Raw genomic sequence first — 26,348 nt, 5'->3', positions numbered from 1 at the left:
CATGGTTTGTTGTTGTTGTTACTTTCATATACAAAGTTGTGTGGAAATCCTTGATAATCTCGAGTTTAAATCCTCCTAACTAGTTTCCCACCTCATGTTTATCTTAAGTCTGAAAACCTTCACTGAAAGATGACGGGATTTCTCATTTCTGAGATTGAGAGTATGTAATTTTTATGAACACTGATGACTTTTTTGTCTTGTATCTTCCGTGTGGAAGCGTAATTCCCACGTGTGTGTAGGCTGTGGTAGAACTCACTACAAATCCATGAGCACTTCCTGAGCACCTGCTCCGTGCCGACCGCCGTGCTGGTTGTTGCTGGGGATACAGGCTGTGGAGCGAGCACATCCCTGTTCACATGTAGTTTAGAGACCAGCTGGGGAGGGAGAAATAGGGGATCAAAGAAATAGATGTTGAGTTCCAGTTCTCCCAGATTCAGTGACACAGGCGCTGTGAAAGGGTCACAGCTAAAGCAAGAGAGATGGTATGCGTGGAAGAGGCTCATAAGAAACTGGCTCTGTGGGGTCAGCAAAGAGAGTGTATACGAGGTGGCATATAGACTGGGTGCCCCAAAAGATGGCTAGGGTTACAGGAACTGGTGGGGTGAGCTGGCAGCAGCCAGAGGAGGGGCGTCGCCTGAGCCTGCACCAGGCCAGAAGGTAGTGCACAGGGGAGAGCCACCAGTCCCCTTTCTGAGGATAAATACAGTAGGAGGGAGAACCTTCCAAGGTCCTGGCAGATGGCAGAGAACAGCTTTTTCAGGACCAGGCCCCTGAGGGACATCTCTTTGGGAATTCTGGGACCTGGGCTTCTCTGTTAGCACAGGAGGGTGCCTTGGGCACAGGCCCAAGCTGAAGTCACCCCACAGAGGAACCTCTATCTTTGTGTTCTCCTCCACTGCAAATGGTTTTAGCTTCTTTGGGGAAGTAAAGCAGAACTGGATAAAGGCCAGTTTCTGAGGCTTCCTACAACTGGAAACAAGCTTTTTAAAGCTCTTGAATTAATGAAAAGTTTGTTGACTTTTTAAGAGTTGTTTCTGGTTTCAGGTTTGAGTACTAAGAATGCGGAGCTCTTCTGTCAGCGTCCCTCCCTTTGTGTAGTTTTTTGTTAGAGATGGTGGACGTTTGTGGGTGACTTTTTTTTTTAAGGTTTTATTTATTTATTTGACAGAGAGAGAGAGTGATCACAAGTAGGCAGAGAGAGAGGGGGAAGCAGGCTCCCTGCCTAGCAGAGATCCCGATGTAGGGTTCGATCCCAGGACGCTGAGATCATGACCTGAGCTGAAGGCAGAGGCTTAACCCATTGAGCCATCCAGGTGCCCCTGTGGGTGACCTTTTAAGGACACATGGGGCACACAGGGAAAATCTTTTCCTACAGCGAGCTAGGAACACACTCATGTCTCAAACCAACCAACTCAGTGTTAACTCGGGGGTGGTTAAGGTATCCTCTGGGGCGAGCTTCCCCGTACCTCTTCCTGCCATACATACCACATGTTGGCCTGGGGGAGAAGGGGGTGGATACAGTGGGGTGAGTGAAGTTCATGATGACAACATTAGTTTGTTTCCAGAACAAGAGTTACCAGGAATTAATTAATTTATTTATTTATTTATTTATTCTTTTGAGTTACTGGGATTTTGATGCAAACGCAGGGCATGCTGATCAGAATTTTGTGCCCTGTGGCGCTGGAGGAAAGCTGTCGCAGTCAGCCCCAGCTCTAGTGCCTTCCCTGCCACATAGTTTGTTTCAGAGATCCAGATCCATCTAGCTTTTCCAAGCTGTGTAGTAAATGACCAAGGACACTCCCAGCTCTCCTCTGGATAACCAGCCCCACAGGGGCAACAGAGCCTTCCTCAGGTCCCTTGGGGGTGAGGGTGCCACCGCAGGAGCAGCCTTGCCAAGCAGCTGAGTTAAGGAAGGAGTCCCCAGAGAGCAACCATCCGTGCACCCTTATAGGCTGCACACTCGCGCCACCCCACGTGGGGGGCCGACCACACAGCCTCTGGGCCTCCTGGGCCGGGGGCTGAGGGGCACGGCTGCCTCGGACAAGAACCCTTGACGAGACCCAGATACCAGCCGGGAGGAGCGCACCCTCCGCGCCCATATCATGGGCTGTGATGAGGGGATCGGCAGTGGTTTTCATAAACTACAACCCAGACCCCTGGGGGCTCCAACAGCCTGTGTGTTTTCTAAACAAACTACAGTGTGCATGTTGGTATGAGTCGCCCGGAACCACTTCCTGGAGACCCCCAGGACCGCCACCAGGCCGCTGCGGTCAGAGTGCCTCATACATTTGCTCGGTCCTGAAGTACGGGCTGCTTGATGTTCCATCCGTCCCGTCGGAGCTTGGCGGGGAGTACCACGCTGGAGGTAGCACAAGCCAGATGGAGCCGGGCTCTTTCCTGTGAGACTGGACCAGAAGAATTCAGCGGTTTAAATACAAGTCTGGGGAAGTTCTTTGTGTTCTTGTGACACCTGACTGTCCCATCTTCCGGTCTTCTTCCTTTGCGCCGAGCTCCTCCAGGGAGCCGGCTGTCTGACATCCAAGGCGTCTGTGAGGTGTCAGTGGAGGTGTGCAGCTTCTCCCAGGCCGTGGTGAAGCCACTGTGAGAGACCTGTGTGGAAATCTGCCCAGAGCAGCTCGGATCCGCCGGGACACTCAGCCCCCACCTGGAGGGGCCCGAGTGCGCGTACGGTGGCCGCTTCCTTGACCACTTGCCCACACTGCTGCACCTCTTTGGCACCTGTTCTTCCCCCCAAACAAACCCTGCTGCCCCCGCCGGCCCCCCACAGTCAGCTTTGTAAGCTCTTCTCAAAGCCCGGAGCTGTGTGGTGGGCATCTCCTCCCCTGCGCCTCCTTTCCTGTAGGCTGTCGGGGAAGCCCTGTCCTTAGGCTTGGTATCTGTGCCCCAGGGCTGCACTAACAGCGTCCCCCAGACCGGGGGCCTTAAGCAGTAGATACTTGTTCTTTCACAGTTCTGGGGGCCGAAAGTCTGAGGTGTGGGGCTTAGGACTTGAGCATATGATTTGAAGGGAGGGCAGAGACCCCCAACTCAGCCCTTAACGGCTTCTGTGAAGGCACCTGCTGCCCCCTCACCCTCCCTCCTGGATTTCTTTACAGCTAAAAGCCACGATGAAACGACTGCTATAGCCACGTGTGTTGAGACCTGAGCACAGATTTGGTGTGCGAGCTTGTTTGGATTTTTCTAAGATCTTTGCCTTAAGTTGAATTCAAAATTCAGGAAAAAGAGAGGACATGTTTCATGTCTGCATCTAAGGAGGGTGTGGAATTGTAATTGTGTCTGTGTGGCTTGAAGGGTAATCTTTGCTTCTGCTCTTTTTATTAAACAAATGTGATACGATAACAAAATTAAATACCCTTTTCCCTCCTTTCTTTGAGATGAGGAAGCCTGTCCTTTATTTTAAAATTCAACTTGCAGAAATGGATTGTACTTGATAATTTGCTATGCATCCATAAAAACCATAAAATAGAAAAAAGAATGTTGCTGGAGTAGCTGTTCTCATTTCCTGGCAGTCATTACATGCTCCCAATACAAAAACATTTTTCTCCTAACTGTCCGTTCTGAGCTCAAAAATGGATTTCCCTCTAGCCCCTGTCATTCAATTATCACCTCGAGAAATGCATAGAGATATAACTGATGATCCCTTTAAAACGTCCTGCAGCATGCCACCCTCTCTCATCTTTCATCTTTTGTCCTGTTCCCGTCATTAAATGTTACATTGCCAATGTATATTTTATAGGGTGACCCTGACGGTGTCACTTTGATTCTGTGCAGGGATAATAAGATTGCACATATAATGAAAGGCCGATAAATAGAAAAATGTTTACGAGATGGAGAATAGCGCTTTTAACAGTTTTATGGCTTTCTCTTTTCCTCTCTCCTCTTCTCCCCCTTTGCTGGTAGAATTGTGGTTTTGTTACAGGAACAAGAAAACATTAAGAAGGGTGATGTGGTAATAGAACTGACGGCGGTGAAATCCCACTTGCCCTGTTGCTGAACTCCAATAAAATGAATTCAGGAAATAACGAAGTATTCAGCTTATAGGAAAGAAAACTGATTTCAGTGAATGAATTCTTGGGAGTTTGGGGGGCCCCTACAGAGAACACAAGATTCCCGGTGTTGGCATAATTGTACTTGAGATAATAAGTCTTCAACAGCTCAGTAAAACCAGAGACAAAGGCCCCTGCTTGAGTTGGCCCTCGTGTCGGGGTCCCGAGTTAAGTGACAGCCACTCTCGTGGCTCCGTCAGGACTGCCCAGGCTTCTGTGCCACAGGTGGGTTCAGGCGCCATACGGGGCAGGGGTCCTTTGTTGCAGGCTGGTCTAGACTGCTTCGTGGTGGCTGTGACCTTTGTCTTCATACAAGTCATTTCCAGATCTTTTGTTCATTTTTTATTGTGGTGGTTATTCTTGGTTAAATGGAAGAAACTTCTATGTTGCTCAATCGATAGGTTTTTAGTGGGGCTCCTTGGAGAAGTGGTAGTAGGAAGAGGTGCAGGGGACCCATCCCATGGCCCTCCAGTCATCTCCATGGTTTTGAGCCCACTTCAGAGCTACGATTTTAAAAATAGATACTTCCTGGGAGAGGTAACTTGGGAAAGACACATTGTAGCATGTTCAGAAGTCATTTCTTAAAGGGCCCTGCCTGGTCAGGCTCTCAGGTGAGGAGGCCTGTGAAGCTCATCTGTGTGGCATGTCTCTTTGGCATATGTGGCTTAGAGCCAAAAGTGGCCAAGAGGGCTTCGCCCATAGCGTAAGCCATTGGATGGCTTGAGGTACGGTGAGCAGGTTGTGAGGGGGTGCTTGTGGGCTCCCAGGGTCTGTGCGATATAGTCCTTGGAGTTTGTTTTTGGTATGGAAAGTAGAACGTATTGGGCTCCCAGGGTCTGTGCGATATAGTCCTTGGAGTTTGTTCTTGGTATGGAAAGTAGAACGTATTTGTCTAGGCTTGTGTGTAATTCTGACTGTGCCCTTGGGTCTACCAAATGTGTTTCTGAACCTGGTACCCCTGCTTTGGCCAGGTGCGGCTCTGTCATTCTTGGGTGCAGCATGGGGGGCTGGCTCCACCCTGAGGTGGGAAGGCTGGCTACTCATTGTTGTCAGGGATGCACAGTGCCCTTTTTTTTGCTCCTCTGCCTATTCAAGGTCCATGGAAGAGGTTTAAGATACTTTGTAGATGAAAGATAACCCAAATTTGAGCCTCTGGCTTTAAAATGTATATATATACTTCCTCTCAATTCATAGCAGGATGGTTAAGAGCATAGGACTGGAACCAGACCCTCGGGGCTACCGCTTGAAGCTCTGTGAGCTTGGACATGTGGCTTTGTCTCCCTGTGCCTCGATTGTCTCATTGTAAAGCAAGGATAATGAAAATATTTATCTACTAGGGTAGCTATGAAGACTGAATATATTAAGTTATAGAGGACACTTATTTATAGTGCTTAGCTCTCATCATAGATGTCACAGCCCAGTAGCAGCGATTGTTGGTTTGTAGGTCTACTATAGAGGAAGTGGATTCCTCAGCCGCACCCCCTGCTGTCAGCCCCTGACACCCATCTTCAGAGCCCTGCTTCCAAGCACCACACACACTGGTCCCTGGAAAATGAAACAAAAATAAGAACAATGTAGTCATTTTTCTTAACACTAAATACCAAATTAAGGAACTCTTCTTATTTGGATATTGTTTGTCCTTTCTACTTTTTTTAGAGATAAAATGTCATTTCTTTTATGAAATAATGGTACGATCAGGAAGCAATTATTTATTTGTCTTTTTTTTAAAGATTTCGTTTAATTCACAGAGAGAGAGAGAAAGCACGCGCACAAGCGAGGGAGAGGGAGCAGCAGGCTCCCCACTAAGCCAGGAGCCCGATGTGGGACTCAATCCCAGGACCCCAGGATCATGACTGGCCGAAGGCAGATGCTTAACTGACTGAGCCACCCAGGTGCCTCCAGGAAGCAGTTATTTTTAATGACCTTACTTGAGAACAAAGTCAGTAGTCTGATACCTTTTTCTCAGAAGTTAATTTTTTAGAATTAATTTCAGGTGAATTTTAATGTTCTAGAAATATTCATTCCATCAAATGTTTACTGAATACTCATTATATTCAAGATACTGTCTTAGATCTCTGGGGTACTCAAAAGAAGTAGACACAGTCTTGGGGATGTTGGACGGGTTCATTCATGGTTATGATCCAAAGGGGAGCCTGGGTATACCAGGAAAGAGGCAAGTGCAGAAAACCGTAGACATGCAGACGTTGTGATGATCTCAGGGGTTAGAGGAGAGGATAAGTAAGACTTCAGGGAGAACGTGGGATCTGTGGTGACCTGAACCCAGGGTGGTGAGGACTCCGATCCAGACACTGAGGAGACAGTGGTGAGGGGTTTGCGGGGCTGTAGCCCACAAGCAGAAGGGAAGCACTGAGGGACAGCACACTGGCCGTTGTGTTTGGCGTTAGCCAGGGGCTATGAGAGGTGGGGAATGCAGTTGCAGGGTCTTCTTCGGACAGAGGGAAAGTCCTGGGAGAGAGAGCAGAGCAACTGGACCTTTGTTTTGTTGGACTTGAGGCGCCTTCATTGATTTGCAGAGGAAAGTGACAAGGTCAGAGCTGGTCTTTGGGAAGACTTGAGCATGTCTCTCTGGGAGAGGACAGGCCAGCCTAGGTCCTCCAGTCTGGATATGTGAGTGGTGGTGTAGGACCAGAGATAGAACCCACAAGTGGCTGAGGTCAACAATGAAAGCAACATAGAGTTTAGGAAATCTCATTACAATTTTGGCAAAAAACAAAACAAAACAAAAAACACACCAAAAAAAAAAAAAAACCAAACCCCAAAAACCCTACCGCCAACAAAAAACAAAAACCCCTACAAAACTCTTTTCATCCTTCTGCAGTGTATAAATAGTGGTAATCATCATTTAAAAAATTATTTAACCTCTCAACTAGGATTTTGTTTTTAATATTTATTTATTTGAGAGCAAGAGAATGTCAGTTGAGCGGAGAGGGAGAGAGAGAATTGCAAGCAGGCTCCCCACCAAGTATGGAGCCTGACCCCGGGCTTGATCTCATGACCCCGAGATCATGATCTGAGCCGAAACCAAGAGTTGGGTGCTCAGCCAACTGAGCCACCCAGTTGCCTGTCAACTGGGATTTTTTAAAGAGATGTTGGGGAGTGCCAGGTTCTGGAACATCTCTGTGAGCATGTTAGTGTGGCCTCTTCTTACACCCTATTAAGCCCAGGAGAACTTCACACACTTCCCGAGTCATCATCTTCCTCCCTTTCCCTTACCTTTCCCCAGAAGAGGAGCTAGAGGTGGGGCGGTTGCCTTGCCTAGAAACGGGCTGCCGCCTCAACCTCGGGCTTCCCCTTGTGGCCACGCTAGATAGGTGCCCTTGCGGCTTCTTGCACGCAGAAGGCAGTGATCCTGCCGTGTGCCTTCAAGCAGATCGTCGTCATTCTGTCAGATGCTCTCTGAGACCACAGAGTTGCTTGTTAACGATTAGCAGCAGAGCGGCTGATGGTTTCGGGCTCCTTCAGGGATTAGGGGATTCGGTTGGTTAACAAAAGAAGGAGCCCAGGAGAGCACTGCTTTAATTACCAGAGTTGACGCTGGAAGGCAACCAGTTGCCTGCTGGAAGAAGATCTGTAACGGTGGCTGTTCCTAAACATAGCTGGTGGTTCTGCCCAGTGCCCAGCTTCTCGCCTCACATGTTCGGAACATCAGCTTCAGCCCTTGAATCCTCAGGGAGTGAAAGGAAAGAATGACTTGCATAGGAGTCTCTGCCAGGAAATTTGACTGACTCGCTTCACTGCCCCAAGTTAGTAGTTTCTGCCAAGAAACGCAGCTGTAATTCCCAGGCAGGAGTGGTCATGGAGGTCAGGGGGGCCAGGCTCAGCTGCCGGGTCAGAGCACTCCAGTTAGAGGGCTTCCTGGGGGATGGGGCCCATGCAGGCTCTCCCGACCCGCTCCCAGAGCTAGAGCCGCATTCTCCTGGGACCTTGACCACTTCTGGGGCCCCGGCTTGAGGAGTGAAGTCTGAGAAGCAGTTTTGTGCCATGTTTCCTTCTCCCTCCTGCCCCTGCTGGGTTGGGGACCTTGTTCTGTAACTTTTCATTGCTGGCTGGAACGTCTCTCTGGAAAAACACACCTTCAAAAAAAAGGAAGGAAGGAAAGAAAGAAAGAAAAGAAAAAGGAAGCTTTAGATTTCTCCATTCCAGCCAGCCAAGTGGTGGGATTCCGCACTCCTTTGTACGTGGGCCCCCAAGGGGCCGGGTGGAAACTGAAGGGGCTCCTTCCGCCGAGGTTTTGCAGGGCAGTGGCGCCCTGACTCTCGCCGGCTGCACTTGAGCGCGCAGAATAGGGCACTGGGAGGAGAACAGTTCACGTACTCTCTGCATATTCATGGTGAAATACTTATTTGGCATCAGAACAGATAATAATAGGTCTTAAAGAATTCACGTAATTTCTTCTAAATGCTTACTTTCTAACCCCCGCGGCGGGCTGCCACGCGGTGGGCCCTGTCCCATCACATTGGCTGGCCGGGACACGTGGGCTTGAGGAGCTGGGAAGTAGCTTTGGAGAGAAGCTCTGTTTCTACTGCCTTTATCCGAGTGCAGCTTCCCAGGCCTCCTCCCCCGCCCCCGCCCCACTCTACCCCTCTGCCTTTCTCTGAGGACGCCTGTTGAAGGTTTGGTGCAGAAGAGGAAGTGAGCGACAGCTCCCCTCCCCAGTGGAGGAAGCATTTGTGGGTGGCCTCTACTGCGGACCTTCAGTGTGTGCAGGGACCCAGATCAGAGTCCTTCCTGCCTCCTTCCCTCCCTGCTCCTCCACGCACAGACCAAGGACTGGTTTCTCGAGGCCTTCCTTGACATAACTGTGAAGTCACCAGTTCTCCATTTTTTCTGCTGGTCACAGAACCACTGTGAGAATGGAAGGTAACAGAGCATGACTGTGTCCACTGAGTTGAGAGGAGTGTGTGAGAGAGTTATTGCCGAAAGACTGAGGTCTTCCTTAGCCTAACAGTAGAGGGCAGGCTGCAGGTATCCCATGGTCTGCATGCTGGGGTCACTAGACTTCATCCTCTGCCTCATACCCCCCACCCCCCGCACCACCTTCCCCACCCCTGGATGCCATGCCTTTTTTGTGTGGTTGTGGCAGTAATGTGTTATCATCACAAAAATTGGGACTTAGTCCTAGGTGTACCTTTACGTTTCTCACGTGGGACAAAAATAATTGACTACCTTTTCCTGCCTCCATATCAGCCTCCCAGAGAGCTCCTTTCTGGAGGTGATGGCGGGCTGAGGTGTAAGAGAGCCTTGGGGTGGGGTGGGGAACTTGCTGCGGTGCTCGCCCTGCTCACCAGGCAAGCCCTTGACACTTGCCTTCCCATGCCTGCTCGCTCACTGCTCACCTGCGCGGCTCGTGCCTCTGCGCCTTCCTCTCCCCAGGGTCCCAAGACACGTAGCTTATCTTACTTTAAAAATATTATGTGTGTGTGTTGGTGTGTGTGTGTGTTTATCAGGCAGGACGGGTTACAGGCTCCCCTCCCTTTGCAGTGCGGTGCCTGTGGGACATGAAATAACAGTCACGTTTGTGGACATTGTTTTAACTCAGCGAGTGGCTGCAGGTAGATTGACCTGTTAGTAAGACGGGAGGGAGACCTGGTCAGGCTGTCTCCTGCGGCAGGCTGCCAGCTGCCACCTGTAGTCCCCCACGCCGCTTCTGCTCTTGCGCACACACGTACAGTGGGATGCTTGCTAGCCCTGCTCCCTCACGCGTCGCCAGTCTGTGGTTCACCCAGGGTGAAGCAGAGCTGGGCGCAGCCTTGCCAGCAGAACTTACCTGAAGTGAGTTTATACCAGGAGGCTACTGGTAAGTGGGGAACAGCCTGAGCCCACCCCCGCAGTTGCTTCCGTTCAGATGGTGGGGAGGGAGGGCACGGAGGACATTGCCCAGGTGTTTTATGTGGCGAGAACTCGGTGGAGTCACACAGGCTGACGTGAGGAAGCCCGGAGGTACAGTGGTGACTGCAGAGAAGGAACCGATCCTCCTCCTCATTCCAAGTGGCTGAGCCCTGGAAGCTTCTGGATTACGGGAGTGGCTGCGATTGAGCTGTCTGCTGGTGCCCGGAGCCTTTTGTCAACCGACTCTCGTCCCAGCCCCCACCCACCCAGATAGAGCCCAGCGCCAAGCACAGCGCTGAGGCCTTTAGCTCCATCCTCCTTCCGGGCCTGGCATTCCCCACCCCATGTTTCATTTTGATGGAAGGTCAGAGAAGCTTCCTGGGGCCTGGTTCTCTACCCCTGAGTGATGTGCCTGCGGAGAAGACCTGCTGTGCAGAGATCCTGCCTCAGGGTGGGGAGCTGGTGCCTAAACCCAGGAGCCCATCGTTGGCTTCAGCCACCACTGCCCCTTACACCCAAGGAAAGGCGAAGAGCTGGGGGGTGGGGCGGGCGTGAGAGAGAGAATCTGCTAAATATAGACCAGTGGGTTTAAACGCTTCTCTTGGCAAGCACTGCAGCCCATAATGCTGTCAGTTGGAGAGGACGTCGCCCCCTCTCCTTTCCTTTTCTGCCCAGGCACTAACCCAGTTTAGTCGCTCGTGCTGCGTGCGGTTACAGCACGGAGATGTGAGGTGCGCTGGCTGGGAGGCCTTGTTGTGCGGTGGGTGAGAGCCCCGGGAACAAAACGATAGGGCCCGGCCATTCATGTCCACGTTGCTGCCTCTGTGTTTGCTTGCAAGCAAAGGCGGGAGCTAATTTGCAAGGCTGCCTTTGTGGAGCTGCCTTTTGATCAATGATTGCCTGTGTTAATGTTTCAGCAAGCTATTGATTTCTGCAACAGCTTTTGTTCCCTGAATTTATGTGCAGCGGGTCTCTGCAGCACACACTATGCATGTTTGATTAAAGTTCAATTGACTTCGTTCCTGGTGAGGCCTCTGGCTGCCTCATTCCCTATTTGTAGAACCAAAGCTCTTCCCGACATGGTCTTTTGTTTGTGCTCAAGACCTAGCCACCCATGCAGTCGCCAGTTTGCTGTTTCTAATCCTCCTAGATTCGCTCCATCCCAGTGTTTAATCCCCTCGTAGACATCACAGTGGTTGAGAGGCGGCTCATAAAACCTGGCCTGGATTTTTTTAAGTCCGCTTCACTGATGTGTAGTTGCTATGCACACCGTTTATACCATAAAAATACACCCACGTTAAGTGCAGTGAGGGCACAGTTCAGGGAGTTCGAAAACCGTACCTCCATGCAAACAGCACCACTCTCCATTCACAGCATGCTGCCTTCTCCGCAAAAGGTTTCCTCCTGTTCTTTAGCAGGTAGTTTTCTACTTCCTCGTCCTCCAGACTAGGCAACCACTCGTTTGCTTTTGGGATTGTAGATTTGCCTTCTCTCTCTCTCTCTCTCTCTCTCTCTTTTTTTTTTTTAGATTTGCCTTTTTTAGAATGGAATCATATACGGTCTGTGTACCCCTTTGTATCTGGCTGCTTATATCCAGTGTGATGTGTTGAGACTCATCCATATTACCAGGTTGATCAGCAGTTGGTGAATTTTTACTACCAAGTAGCACCTAACAGGCGGGCACGCGGTGACCCTTTATCCCTTCTCCCATCGAGGGGTGTTGGAGTGTTTCCAGCTTTTGGCTGCGAAGAGTAAAGTTTCTGTGAGCATCTGTATGAAGGTCTTCGTGTGAGCATATGTTTTTATTTCTTTTGGGTAAACACCTAGGAGTGGGATCAGTTGCTGGGTCATATGGTAGATGTTTGTTTAGCTTTGTAAGAACTGCCAAAGTTTAAAAAGTGTTTGAACCATTTTATAGTCCCACCGTCAGCGTATGAAAGTTCTAGTCACTACCCCATCTTCCTGAATTTGAAACTTATGTTTTCATTTTCCAAACTAGTTTATAGGCCTGTAGTGGAACTCCTTCTGGCTTGGTCGTTTGATCCTTTGTAGTCCGCTAATAGAACCTGTTCTGGACTCCTTTTCCTTATTTTGTTTTATTTTTAAGATTTTCTTTTTTTGTGAGAGAGCACTGACAGGGGAGCAATAACTAGGCAGAGGGAGAAGCAGACTTCCCGCTGAGCAAGGAGCCCAGTGCGGGACTCGATCCCAGGACCCTGAGATCCTGACCTGAGCCAAAGGCAGACACTTAACCAACTGAGCCACCTGGGTGTCCCCTCCTTTTCCTTGTTTAAAAGTTTTTGTTGTTGTTGTTGTTTTTTAATTTGAGAGAGAGCATGCAGAGTTCATGAGTTTGGTGGGAGAAGCAGACTCTCCGCTGAGCAGGGAGCCCAACTCAGGGCTTAATCCCAGGAACCCGAGATCATGACCTGAGTTGAAGGCAGACGCGTAACCACATGAGGCACCCAGGCATCCCTAAAAGCGGTTATTTCTTAATTGTTGACAAAATGCTGATGTTTATTTCAATATTAGGTTTCTTTGTCATGTCCTAATTTTCTCACACAGGCTGGGAGTACACAGTGCAGGAGTGGAAGTTAAGGTTGGGAACCTATGCTTTTTTCCTGAGCCTTTCTCTGTCTGGCACCTCACTTTGGGCCAGTACCATAGCCTCAATGAACTCTGGCTTCCTTGATTTTCATCTGCCAGCTCTGCCATCTTTTAAAGCCATTTGAAACTCTTTCAAACATTCCTATTTGAGACATAGAAATACTTTTGACCTTAAACAGCACAGGTTAAATGGCTCAGGCTCACTTACAAGCAGATTTATTTTATGTCATCCGGTATTGTATATATATATATTTTTCCTTTTTATGATTTTCTTAGTAACATTGTCTTTAGTTTACTGCATTGTAAGAATACAGAAATAATACATAAAACATATACAATGTGTGTTAATTGACCACTTATATCATTGGAAAGGTTTCTGGTAAACAGTAGACTGTTAGTTTTAGGGGAGTCAGAAGTTGCACCTGCACTTTGGCTGTGGGCGGCGGGAGGGGGACGCAGGTCCCTCGTAACTGCGGGAGGCAGTGCTGTGCTGCAGCCCAGTGCCGCGTGGAGACGTGTGGGCAGCTGTGCCAATGACACCCGCTGGCGCTGAGATTTTGGCAGAGACCCTGGTAGCGCCTTCCACCTCACTTTCTCTCCCATTTTTTATTCCTTCTGTCTCCTGTAGCTTCGTATTTCCTCCTACATCCCAGGCCTCTCATCTGCTAGCCCCTAAAATGACTTCAGCTAGAGGAGACAGTGGGAGGTACCACTTTCTTCCTTCCAGGTTTGGGATCGGACCATGATTTACGGTACTGGTTGTCTTTTTGAACTGATAAAGCATGTCACTTTGACAAAGTGTTGAAGGCTGACAGTGACTTCTCTTGGCTTCTGTTCTGTATTTTCTCATAGGAAAACCAGAGTCAGATCAGTTTTATATCAGCACAGGTCTCTTAATCCCCTAGTAGGTTTAGGAATTTGTTCCCTCTAGACAGCGAACACCAAAAGATCAGTAGAGATTAGTGACTTTCCAAGTCCAGAAAATAGGAAAGAAAGAGGCAGGAGCCAGGAGGTTCTCAATTCATGACCTAGGGGCTCAGAGTGCTTCAGTGACCACAGGGACAAGGGTAGCCTGCGTTTGTAGAACAGCATGTGATGGCAAACAGCTCAGAAATCCAAGGGCAGGCATTCCTGCATTTTCACTTATCACTCAGTTTCTGTCTCGTGGATCTGAAAAGGGTGGGGTGAGTTTGCAGGCTCTTCTTTGGTGGCCGGCTCTTGGCCTCCTTGGCCTGGGGTCACACTTCATCTGTTCAATATTGGCAGTCACTAGCATTCTTTTAAGTGGCCCTTGGAAAGACTGAAACATACCCACGGCTCCAAGAGATACAGGCTGTGTGTAGGCTTGTGGAAGCCAGTTGGAAGCTTCTCTGGGATCACAGGCTCCTTTAAGGATCTGACGACAGCTGTGGTCCCACTTCTTAGAAAATGCGCAGGCATAGACTCCGACTACGAGCAGTGAACATTCAACACGCATGTACTACCTGCTTTGCAAAAGCCATTTACCCACTTAAAATCTGTCTACTTCTCTACAAACTCACTTCTCATCATTCTAAGGCCGTTGCTTTCTGGGGGGTGTTTTAGTGAAACCTCACATGACCAGAGGCTCTAGCCATCACCAGCGTCTGTCACATGGTGTCTGTGCTATTTGTCCACCGCCGTCTCACTGGCACTGGTCTTTCCAGCCAGATCTCAGGTTACCGGAGAACAGAATCTTCGTGTCTCTCTCTTGGCTCCTCCCTTCACAGGGCACTGAGCCTTCCCTTCTGTGAGGTGGTGTGGTGCTCTGGCCACCTGGCTCCCACCTTGGGGTGCGAGTTTCCCACAGGGTGGCTTCCCAGGATACAGTAGTCAGCCACGCTAATTGATTGTCCACAAGATTGATTCAGTTAGAGAAAATCAATGTGAACTACACACTTCTGCTATTTTAAGTGGGGTTTTTTGGTCTTATTTATTTATTTATTTATTTTTAAAGATTTATTTATTTATTTATTTGACACAGAGAGAGAGAGAGAGATATCACAAGTAGGCAGAGAGGCAAGCAGGCAGGGGCGGGGGGAGGGGAAGCAGGCTCCCTGCAGAGCAGAGAGCCCGATGTGGGGCTCGATCCCAGGACCCTAAGATCATGACCTGAGCCGAAGGCAGAGGCTTAACCCACGGAGCCACCCAGGCGCCCCTTTTTGTCTTTTTTAATTCCAGGTAAAGATACTTTATCTTGGGATCTTGTTTTAAGCAGTTGATGTTGTGTTGACCGGGGTTAGTGGAACCTGCCATTCACCTGTGGGTGTGTGTGGTGTGCCTGCTGAGCTCCTGGGGGTGGGGGGAGCAAAAAAGCCCCTTTCTTATAAGGGTTTATTTATTTGTTTTAAAGAGAGAGCACACACGTGCATGCATGGAGGACAGTGGCAGAGGGAGAGAATTTCAGACAGACTCCCCACTGAGCGCAGAGCTGGAGGAGGGGCTGGGTCTCAAAGTTGCATTTGGGCTCATACCCCCTTGCTATCTATCTATCTTTCTTTCTTCCCTCCCTCCCTCCCTCCCTCCCTCCCTCCTTTCTTTCTTTCTTTCTTTCTTTCTTTCCTTTCTTTCTATCTATCTTTCTTTCTTTCTTTCTTTCTTTCCTTTCTTTCTATCTTCCTTCCTTCCCTCCTTCCTTTCTTCCTTTCTTGCCTTCCTTTCTGCTGGGCCATGGAAAAAATAGCTCCTTCTGCCCTAAAGGCTGGCCTTGTGACGTACAGCACTGCCCCTCTGCATCAGCACCACTGTGTCTGTCCCTCAGGGCCTTCCGTTGTCAGGCCTCAGTCTTCACCTTCAGGATGCTGTGTTAGCTTGTCCTGATGGGCGCACTCAGATTGGGGTAGAGGCTGTGGAGCAGTTTTCCTGGATCTGGGGTCTCTGTTTTTCCTAACCCCAGCTCGCCGCCATCTCAGTTGTTTCCTTATTTCTGGAATAACCTAACTGGCCAGGGATTTCCTCGTCATACCTGTGTGATTTCAGTGGAGTGCTGTGAAGAAAACATCTGTACACACACTCTGCTGGAAGGCAAGGATTTTCCTTTTTTTCGATTGTTCATTGGTTTTCCTCCATGGCATCTGGCACATGGTAGGCGTTCAGCAGGTACTTGTTGAATGAACGAATGTTCTTGAGATCTAGAAATACTGCTCTGCTGGGCTGAGGGGAACATCCCATTTTGTCAGTTAGTGGGCAGCTCACAGGTGTGTCTCGAGCAAGCCCTGTTCCTCTCACGACTGTCCTTTGTCCTCATCTCCAGCACAGCTATTAGGAACCAGCTCCTGCTCCTGGTGGCAGAGGGCGGGCAGACTGGGTGACCTGGAGAAGTAAAGCCCCTCTGAACCCTTGGGTCACAGCCAGGCTTCTCTCCTGCAGGGGGAGCTAATCACCTTCTATTACTACTGGAAGAAAACCCCTGAAGCAGCCAGCTCCAGGGCCCATCGGAGGCACCGCAGGCAGGCCGTGTTCAGGAGGATCAAGACCCGCACCGCGTCCACACCTGTCAGCACGCCCTCCAGACCCCCCTCCAGCGAGTTCCGTAAGTGAGGGACTTCACCCACGCAGCCACAGCGCCTTGCCCCCTCTCTGGGCCCGCCCGCACAGGCACCATTGTCACGGTACAGGCTGGGGACATAGTGTGTGCTGCCCGCTGTGCAGCATAGTGTGAGGGACATCGCAGAGCCTGCGCCGGGTGGGCGCTGACTTGGGGATTTGGTAGGAGAGTTTTAGAAATTATTCATGCATTTATATTTTTAAAATAATCTCAACATCATTTTAATTTTTTATGAAAATGTAAGGCTTGACCCTGTCTTGGGGTGTTTTCAGTAACTTCAGAGGTTGTCCACTTAGTGGAAGAGGTACCGTTTGAGTTCTGTTGGTGTTGTGTTAGGAATAAGATCAGATTAACATTTCCTTCTTTTTCCTCCTGCTTTATCAAGACCCTCCTCTTGGTCCCAGTATGATGTGCAGTGTAGTATGATACCTTCCTAACTCTTAAGAGTTAGCAAACAGCAGTGGGCCTTATGGTTCTGTCCTGGCCCAGAGCACTCAGCCTGCGGGTTGCTTATGTTGCGCATGCAAACAAGAAATGATCCATTGGTCTGGGGTTGGTGGGGGAGGTGTAGGACTCAGTGAGGAGGGAGCTCCTCAGGATGCCTGGAAGTGTCAGGGGATTCGTATGGTTATGCTTCGCTGCCCCCATTCCCAATTGTGGGCATCAGTGTTTGCCACATCAGGATTCAGGTGTGACATCAGTCTCCAAATACAGGGTAGGGCAGACCCTTGGGTACCGCCCTTCATATGAGTTCTTCGTTCTGTTCACTGGCCCTGAGGAATTCAGAGTGGCCCTTCGTGAACACTGCCCCACCTCAGCCTTCCATGCCGCTCTGACTGGTGGCTCGGAGCCTGGGGCAGCCACAGGTCACAGGTGGTCCTGGTCTTGGCCAAGCATGATGGTGTCTCCCCCACCCCTGTTATGTTCCTGCCATGCCCAGTGGACCTGAGTTCAGCCAGCGAGGATGACTTTGACAGTGAGGACAGCGAGCAGGAATTGAAGGGGTACGCCTGCCGCCACTGCTTTACCACCAGTAAGTGGGGATCGGGGGAGCGGGGAGCGTTGGGAGCACTCACTGAGACAGGCCAGGCTTAGGCACATTCAGGTTCTGAACATTTCATGAATCTAGTTAAAGACCTGCCAGAGTGTCATTGGCTTGACGTTTGCATTGTGCTTCAGGGTTACCTGAGAAAGCAGAAATCTCTAGCTTTTGTCCCTCCCCCGTTTATAGTCAGTGTGGTCGGGGTGGGGGTACCTGTGTTTCTGGGAAGCCTGCTTCTAGCTCCTCTTGGGCACCATGAGAATTGGCAGGGAATGGATATTCCTGAACTCCTCTCCCACCTTGGGAGAGAGCAAGCAGCAGCCAAGCAAGTGACGGCGTCTGCCTGAGCCCACGGAAGGGCCCTCACCTGCACCCCTCCGCCCTGCTGCAGCCTCCAAAGACTGGCACCACGGGGGCCGGGAGAACATCCTCTTGTGTACAGACTGCCGCATCCACTTCAAGAAATACGGCGAGCTCCCGCCCATTGAGAAGCCCGTGGACCCTCCCCCATTCATGTTCAAACCTGTCAAAGAGGAAGAGGATGGGCTCAGTGGGAAGCATAGCATGAGGACGCGGCGCAGTCGTGGCTCGGTGAGTCCCCAGGGCAGGTGACCCGGCCACTTCAGGTTACTAGGATGCTGGGGCTTGTGCCTCCCAGGAGGCTGGGAAGCGATTGGTTTCAGGTAGAGAACCATCCTCCTTAAAGAAATGCTTGGCTCAAAGGTATTATTAGTTTTGTCTTTGGGTCTGGAAAGAGCCTCTGCTCTCTCCCTCCCTCGCATTGTCAGTGGGGTGCACGTCCTGAGCTTATTTTTACAGAGAACTCTTAGGTGTCAGTGTCTGGTTCAGTGCAGGCTCTCCGAGTCCCCCAACTTTCCTCTGGCCCCTGGGCCCACCACCTGTCGTGTGGCATCTCTCTTCTACTTAAAACTTGCAGGAGCTTGCTCTTTTTTCTTCCCCCCCAATATTTGATTCAGTTTTCAAAACTTCTGGCACATTTTTCTTCTCACTTGTATAGAGATTCTGTTTTCCAGGTTAGAAATGTGGCTGTGGGGACCTTTGGGAACAAGGGTTTTCCCAGCTTGGGAGTTGGGGATGCCCAAGGGTCTTCCCTGTTGCTGGCCTCCCCAGTGACTCTTGTAGGCATGTAGGTGGCATCGTCCACCTTCCTCTGACCCTGCCATCTTGTCAAGGCTGCTGGTGCCCAGGCCACCTGGCAGATGGACTGATGTGAATCATTGTCCCCCCGTCTCTTGTGCGTGCCATGGCTTTGCAGAAACGTGCTCGACTGTTTGGTGATTTTAGGAGCTGAGCTACATTATTTGACACCTTCTCCCTTTGGGTCATACTGTCAGACAAAATCAGCAGGGGTTTGGTTTGGTTTGGGTGAGGAAGTGGGCAGTTCTGTGGAATGAACAGCGAGGTGATGTGAAGCAGAGTATGTGATCATTCTGGAGAACTTGGCAGAGGCCCTCGCGGACGTCTGCCCCCTTAGAAAATCTAGCTTGTTTCTACCCCACAGCCAGGACCATCTCCAGAGATGAGTGCTTTGGGTTTAGGAATTGCTGTCTTTGCCATGTGAACCCGCCCATTCAGCCCCTCCTCCCTTAGTTCCGCATTGACCCCCACACAGGGAGGGACAGCCAGAGGCGCCTATTGCTTGCCAGAGCCTGGTATCTGCCATCATGCCGGTGGCAGGATCGGCTCCTGGGGATCCTGTGTGTGCGGTGGGCTCTAGTCTCACCAGCCTCCGATTTGGGTGGGCAGATGTCTACACTGCGCAGTGGTCGGAAGAAGCAGCCAGCCAGCCCGGATGGTCGCGCCTCACCCATCAATGAAGACATCCGCTCCAGTGGCCGGAACTCACCCAGTGCTGCCAGCACCTCCAGCAATGATAGCAAAGCAGAGACCGTGAAGAAGTCAGCCAAGGTGAGGTGCCCATCCCCCAGGGCAGTGGGGCCTGCTCGACCCTGCCCTCTCAATAAAGCCCAGGTTGCTGGAGTTGATGTTCAAATCCCTCAGATTGGGGCTGCAGGTCGTTCCTGGAACCTCCCTGGGCATCAGCATTGCCCTAGACTAGGGCTGCAGATTGCGGCCTGGGGTCTAGGGTCTGGAGAAACGGGGTCCAGTGCAGGTCCCAGCACTGACCTTTGAGGACTATCTCTGCCTTGAGTTTCCCAAGGCCTCAGGGGCAAAGGCTAAGGTGAGATTGGAAAGGCCCCTTCCCCCTAAAGCCAAGTTATTTCCACCCCCAGATACTTGTTTTTCCTGACCTCAACTAGTCCCTTCCAGAGCAAGGTGTCAGCAAACCATCATCATTTACCCCTTGGGGCTGATGGGACATCCTCCCTTGTCCTGATGCTCCTCTTGGGCTTTCCCACTGCAGAAGGTGAAGGAGGAAGCCTCATCACCCCTTAAGAGCACCAAGCGCCAGCGGGAGAAGGTGGCCTCTGATACGGAGGAGGCCGACAGGACCAGCTCCAAGAAGACGAAAACCCAGGTGAGATGCGCAGCTGAGCCACTGTGACTGTAGCTGGCAGCTAACACCCCTTGAGAGGCCTCGATCCCAGATCTCCCTGGGGCCTAGCAGTGCCCCGTCTCCTAGGGAGAGACCTAGAGTGGTTTCCGAGACTTGCCGGGTCAGAGGGTACCTGTGGTCCCTGGGGCCAGGCTTGCCACCTTGTGTGCACAGACCTAGGTTGTGTGCCAGGCACTAGCAATGCAGCGCAGTGCGGGCCGTCGCCGTCCTAGCTCCATCTCTGCCATCTCTGGCCCTAGGAGATCAGCCGGCCCAACTCGCCATCGGAAGGCGAGGGAGAGAGTTCGGACAGCCGCAGTGTCAACGATGAGGGCAGCAGTGACCCCAAAGACATCGACCAGGACAATCGCAGCACGTCCCCCAGCATCCCCAGCCCCCAGGACAACGAGAGCGACTCGGACTCCTCAGCCCAGCAGCAGATGCTGCAGGCCCAGCCCCCAGCCTTGCAGGGGGCCCCCAGCGCGGCCCCTCCAGCTCCCTCCACTGTCCCACCCGGAGCCTCCCAGCTCCCCACACCGGGGCCCACGCCCGCTGCCACTGCGGGCCCTCCCCAGGGCTCACCCTCAGCCTCCCAGCCCCCTAGCCAGCCGCAGGCTCCCGTGGCTTCTGCTCCCCATGCTCACATCCAGCAGGCGCCTGCCCTACACCCACAGCGGCTGCCCTCACCACACCCCCCGCTCCAGCCTCTGACCGTGACGGCTGGCCAGACCTCTGCCCCACCTCACAGCCAGCCCCCGCTACATAGTCAGGGCCCAGGTGGCCCTCACAGCCTCCAGGCCGGGCCCCTGCTGCAGCACCCAGGCCCCCCTCAGCCCTTTGGCCTCCCTCCCCAGGCCTCTCAAGCATCTGCTCTTCCTCATGCCTCCCTGCAGCCCACGGCCTCGCAGTCAGCCCTGCAGCCCCAGCAGCCCCCACGGGAGCAACCCCTGCCACCAGCCCCCTTGGCCATGCCCCACATCAAGCCCCCACCCACCACGCCCATCCCCCAGCTGCCGGCCCCCCAAGCCCACAAGCACCCACCTCACCTCTCAGGGCCCTCGCCCTTCTCCATGAATGCCAACCTCCCACCCCCTCCAGCACTGAAGCCTCTGAGCTCCCTGTCCACGCACCATCCCCCCTCAGCCCATCCCCCTCCCCTGCAGCTCATGCCTCAGAGCCAGCCCCTGCCCTCCTCCCCTGCACAGCCCCCGGTGCTGACCCAGAGCCAGAGCCTGCCTCCTGCTGCTGCCACTCACCCCCCAGCGGGCCTCCACCAGGTGCCCCCCCAGCCCCCATTTGCTCAGCACCCCTTTGTCCCCGGGGGACCTCCTTCCATCACCCCTCCCACCTGTTCCTCCACCTCCACCCCTCCTGCGGGACCTGGCCCCTCGGCCCAGCCGCCCTGCTCTGCTGCTGTGTCTTCGGGAGGCAGCGGCCCCGGCGGGGCAGCCTGCCCACTCCCCACCGTCCAGATCAAGGAAGAGGCTCTAGATGATGCTGAGGAGCCCGAGAGCCCACCGCCCCCGCCTAGGAGCCCGTCCCCCGAGCCCACTGTGGTGGACACCCCCAGCCATGCCAGCCAGTCAGCCAGGTACTGGCTTCCCAGGAATGCGGGCACAGTCAGGGCAGGGACAGGATGGGCAGCTGGGGCAGGCGGAGGCCTTGGCAGGGCCCCAGCGAGAGATGTGGCCTTCTTTAGGTTCTACAAACATCTGGACCGTGGTTACAACTCGTGTGCTCGGACAGACCTGTATTTCATGCCTCTGGTGGGATCCAAACTGGCCAAGAAGAGGGAGGAGGCCATCGAAAAGGCCAAACGGGAGGCTGAGCAGAAAGCACGAGAGGAGCGGGAGCGCGAGAAGGAGAAGGAGAAAGAGCGCGAGCGGGAACGAGAGCGGGAGCGGGAGGCAGAGAGATCAGCCGTGAGTTGGGGATCCACCAGGCCACGGGGGTTCCCTCCCCAGCTCTGCTCTGCGGCCCACTTTCTGCTGTGCACAGCCCAGCCTCATCCAGGGCACGAGGGAAGCTGCAGGCACAAAGTAGACCATTCAGCAGGGGCTGGACCGTGTCCTCGCGGCCCATGCCTATCCCTGGCTGTGGCCGGGGCTTGCTCTTGTTGGGGCCGACGGACCACCTTGGCTGGCGGGTGTGGGATAGCAGCAAGGCCGGGCTTGGCTCTGCAGAGTGAGTGCCTGCCCCTCACAACCTTCCCTTCCTTCAGCAGAAGGCGTCCAGCTCGGCCCATGAAGGCCGCCTCAGCGACCCCCAGCTCAGTGGTTCTGGCCACCTGCGGCCATCCTTCGAGCCACCACCAACCACCATTGCCGCGGTGCCTCCGTACATCGGGCCCGACACGCCTGCCCTTCGGACTCTGAGCGAGTACGCTCGGCCCCACGTCATGTCACCCACCAACCGCAACCACCCCTTCTACATGCCCCTCAACCCCACTGACCCTCTGCTGGCCTACCACATGCCCGGCCTCTACAATGTGGACCCCACCATCCGGGAGCGGGAGCTCCGGGAGCGGGAGATCCGGGAGCGGGAGATCCGGGAGCGGGAGCTGCGGGAGAGGATGAAGCCAGGCTTCGAGGTGAAGCCCCCGGAGCTGGACCCCTTGCACCCAGCCACCAACCCCATGGAGCACTTCGCCCGGCACAGCGCCCTCACCATCCCCCCCACGGCGGGCCCCCACCCTTTCGCTTCTTTCCACCCGGGCCTGAACCCCCTGGAGAGGGAGAGACTGGCCCTGGCGGGCCCCCAGCTGCGGCCCGAGATGAGCTACCCTGATAGACTGGCGGCCGAGCGGATCCACGCCGAGCGCATGGCGTCGCTGACCAGCGACCCTCTGGCCCGCCTGCAGATGTTCAACGTGACTCCGCACCACCACCAGCACTCCCACATCCACTCGCACCTCCACCTCCACCAGCAGGACCCCCTCCACCAAGGTGCGGGGCTGGGCTGGGAGGGCGCTGTGGCTTGAGTTCTGGCTTGACAGGGTGCAGGCCAGAGATGGAGCCGCTGTCCGCACGCAGAGGCACTTCTTTCCGAAAGGAATCCTTCCTTCCTGCCGGAGCGGAGGGCGGTCGGCCTCGGTCTGGGGTCCTTTCGCCGCCTCCCTCACCGGAGCCTTTGTCTCCGCCCAGCCCCTCGGTTCTCCAGAACGCTGAGTCACCCTGGGGCCCTCTGCTCGCAGTCTCCTGGAGGAAGCTCGGGTTCTTGGCCCTGGGCCTCCAGCGCCAGGGAGAATGGGAAGCGACCTGTGCTCACTGAGTCCCGATAGAGGCAGGAGCTGGGGCCTGAGGAGCGGGGCAGGGCGTTGGAGCTTAGGTGGAGGCCCTGGGGTATCTCTCAGTGAGAACTTAAAGGAACAGTCCTCCTGTTCCCTCTTGGGGTACAGGGCCTGGGCTTCTAGCTCGTCTGGTGAGGGCCACCCAGTGCTCTCCCCTCTGGGAATGCGCTCCCAAAGGTCTGTCAACTGGCCAGCTGGGCCGAAGGCAGAGACCGGCACAGCCGGAGTCCCTGCTCCGTCTCCAGCGGCGCAGACCCTCTGGATGGGGCGGGAGGAGCTGGGCCTGCACCGTGCGCCCAAGACCTGCCATGGCGTCCGCAGGGCATAGCCCACATGCAGGACTTCCAAGTGGGCAGACCTGCCCCCGTGCTGGGGAGGAGGGTGACTGCTAGGGCGGCCCCTGACTCTCTGCGTACCCAGCCCCACTTCCAGAGCCTGGACTCTGTTCAGGCAGATGGTTCTGGAGAAGCACGGGAGCTGTCACTTTCACTCCACAGTCCTGACACCTGGAGCCTTGAGGCCACCCCGCATGGGCTGTCTGAGCCCTGGTGTCACCAGTGGGTGTGTCTCAACCAGCTGTTTGAGAATAGGCAGTCATCCGTCCATACGACATTCATCTGCTTGACAGACAGTCACAGAGCACCTGGGGTACGTCCGGCACAGTTTTAGATGCTGACAACAAGCCTGTGCATTTTAACGTCGCAACCCACAGGCAGTCAGCCAGCACATCTCGGGATGTGGAGAGCAGTCAGGGTTCGGGAGGACAACTAACTGGGGGAGGGGACGGGAGCTGGGAGCAAGGCTGCAGTGAGAAAGCCATGAGAAAGCCTGGTCAGGAAGGTAACTGTGGAGCAGGCTTGACGGGGCGAAGGGGCCCCGGGCCTGGGAGGAGAGAGTGGGACTTAGTGAGCCGCCTCCCTGCTCGCAGCACAGGGCATCTGGCCACTCCCACTCCGCTGACCCCTGTGGGTTCTGTGGGTGAAGGGCCAGGGAGGAGGCTCTGGGCAGTGTTGCCAGTCCAGCCGACAGCTGGGGTGAGACACGCTGGCTGTAGCATGTCTAGAGTGACCCCGGGTCCCGTGTGGGTGCATGGCAGGCCTCAGGTGTTCGGCCGGGTGGGCTCTGATGAGCACAGTCCTCAACAAAACAGCGTGGGGGAGACTGCCTGTAGGGGTGCTCGGGAAGGAGCAGAGAGTACCGTGTGCCAGTTTACCTCGGTGTCACGTTCTGGAACTTTGCTGCAGGTTGGGGAGGGGGCAGCCACTTTGGGTCAGGACTTGGTGGCCCTGGTGGCCAGGAGCCGGCCGTGGTTGAGGCGGTCACTGGTAATTACGGCCGAGGGGGAGTGGACAGGGAGGGAGCCCCAGAGCCCTGCTCCGCCTGTAATCTGGACCTCTGCCCCTCTTCCAGGCTCAGCAGGCCCAGTGCACCCACTGGTTGACCCCCTGACCGCTGGTCCTCACCTGGCTCGCTTTCCCTACCCCCCTGGCACTCTCCCCAACCCTCTGCTTGGACAGCCCCCCCATGAGCACGAGATGCTTCGTCATCCAGTTTTTGGTAAGAACATGCCTGGGGGATGAGGGGGCAGTGAGAGAGCTGGGTTGGTGTCTGATGTCCCCTTCGGTCAGTCATTCGTCCACATATTCAACACATCACCTCCTGGGAGCTGGGCACACAGACCTCTGCCCTCAGAGAGCTGGGGCGGAGCAGTGTAAGGGCATCCCTGGAGCCAGGACAAGGACAGTGTGATGTGAAGGAGGGACCGAGGGGCTGGAGCCCAGCTGAGGGCTCAGGGTGGGGCTCCTGAAGCAGTAAGAGGCGGAGTCCTGAAACCTTGAGGGGGGTGTATATTGTCTTCCCCTCCCCTCCGCCCCCAGGGTCGGGGATCCCAAGGGGAGCACTTTGGGGGCGCCCCTCTCTCTCTCTCTCTCTCTCTCTCTCTCTCTCGGGTCGAGGGTGGGGGGGGCTCTGCTGCACAGGTCCCTCGCTCCTCCTCTCAGGAGCCTGGCTCCTGACTTGACAGCCTTGTCAGCCCCCTCACTCCCTGGCCACTTCCCTGGCCTTTCTGGATCGAAGACTCTTCTATGTTTGGCAGGTACCCCCTACCCCCGAGACCTGCCTGGGGCCATCCCACCCCCCATGTCTGCAGCCCACCAGCTGCAGGCCATGCACGCCCAGTCAGCAGAGCTACAGAGACTGGCCATGGAGCAGCAGTGGCTGCACGGACACCCCCACATGCATGGTGGCCACCTACCAAGTCAGGAGGACTATTACAGGTGAGGTGGGGAGGGGCCAGTGTGGCGGGGTTGGGGGTGCTCTCCGTCTGAGCCCAGGCTCCCCCATACCCCACCTGGGGGCTCCCACGTACTCCACCAGGGGGCCGCTGACCCAGCCTAACGATCGCCCCTCCTGGCGGTGTCCACAGTGCTCCTCCCATATCAGCAAGTGCCAGACCCCCTCCCAGTGGCTCTGCCGGCCCAGGCCTCTGGCCTCTGGCCTCTGGGGACTCTGACAGGGCCATCTTGATGGGAGGGAGGGGCAGAGGAGGGTCATCATGCATGCCTAACCCACCTGCCCGGGCCTGGTGCTGAATATTTTCTCTTTCTGTTTGTTTTCTAGTCGACTGAAGAAAGAAGGTGACAAGCAGTTATAAGTTATTTATTTGTTAGCGCTGGCTGTGGAAACCCCAATTCTTGGGGGGAGAAACAGGACTTTTTACATACAATATGAGCTACAAAAGCAAAAAGAATATCTTCTAAAGATTTCTTTATATATTTAAAAACCCCACAACTAAAAATGTTATCAGCATAATAGTGTTTGTTTGTAGAGCGGATTCCTTGAGACTGGTTTGGGTCTCCCTGCATGACGGTCCCCCAGAAACTTAGTGAGTCCTGGACTGGACTGAACATTCAGAAAACTTTCCCTGCGATCTTGGGGTTTGGCTTTAGTTTTCTTTTCCTTCCTTGATTTCTTGGTAGGTGCTAGAATCCAGTACACCCTTCACTGTGCGTGCAGACACACTTGGTTACGTGTGTTCCAGAACCCGCGAGGTTTGCAGATAGGTGGCATATGAGTTTGGAATCCAAGAGCTATAATTTTTAAAAAAAACTTTTATTTTAATACATTGTAGGAGATCTTCATAATTTGAGAAAGTTCTGCAGCATGGCTTTTTATGTCTGTAAATAAATAATTTTAGAATGGCATTTTTTTTCTTCCACAAACTATTCTGATCTATTTTTTCCAGCCATGTCACTAATTGTGAATTCCTACCAGCTATTGACAGAATACAGAGTTGATTTTTTAATAAAAAGTTATATATAATTATCCCTTTAATTAAAGGGAACAGATGGGCGTTACTAATTGCAAACGGGCAGAGGCTTGGGACGTGGTGCCGTCGCAGCAGGGAGCAC

The 26,348-nt window shown here is 53.5% G+C and overlaps 1 protein-coding gene across 5 annotated transcripts in view; it reads left to right on the top strand.

Annotated features, from left to right (window-relative positions):
- The window catches only part of RERE (arginine-glutamic acid dipeptide repeats), a 443,179-nt gene extending 417,038 nt beyond the window's left edge, over positions 1-26,141 (top strand). For 4 of the 5 annotated variants that reach the window (XM_032863320.1, XM_032863323.1, XM_032863321.1 and 1 more), the window contains 11 exons: positions 15,912-16,074; positions 17,030-17,122; positions 17,523-17,722; positions 18,899-19,060; positions 19,518-19,631; positions 19,910-21,240; positions 21,349-21,571; positions 21,871-22,594; positions 24,349-24,495; positions 25,034-25,214; positions 25,558-26,141. In XM_032863320.1, coding sequence (XP_032719211.1) covers positions 15,912-16,074; positions 17,030-17,122; positions 17,523-17,722; positions 18,899-19,060; positions 19,518-19,631; positions 19,910-21,240; positions 21,349-21,571; positions 21,871-22,594; positions 24,349-24,495; positions 25,034-25,214; positions 25,558-25,591 — 3,372 coding nt within the window. In that variant the 3' untranslated portion in view covers positions 25,592-26,141. The remainder of the gene's footprint in view (positions 1-15,911; positions 16,075-17,029; positions 17,123-17,522; positions 17,723-18,898; positions 19,061-19,517; positions 19,632-19,909; positions 21,241-21,348; positions 21,572-21,870; positions 22,595-24,348; positions 24,496-25,033; positions 25,215-25,557) is intronic. The other variant, XM_032863322.1, reaches the window with a different exon arrangement.
- The last annotated feature ends 207 nt before the right edge of the window (positions 26,142-26,348 follow it).

The sequence above is a fragment of the Lontra canadensis genome, unplaced genomic scaffold (assembly GCF_010015895.1).
Source record: "Lontra canadensis isolate GAN:19392208 unplaced genomic scaffold, GSC_riverotter_1.0 scaffold25, whole genome shotgun sequence".
In the NCBI taxonomy this organism is placed as follows: Eukaryota; Metazoa; Chordata; class Mammalia; order Carnivora; family Mustelidae; genus Lontra; species Lontra canadensis.
The sequence above is the reverse complement of the archived record's forward strand: the minus strand, read 5'-3'. Positions and strand labels throughout refer to the sequence as shown.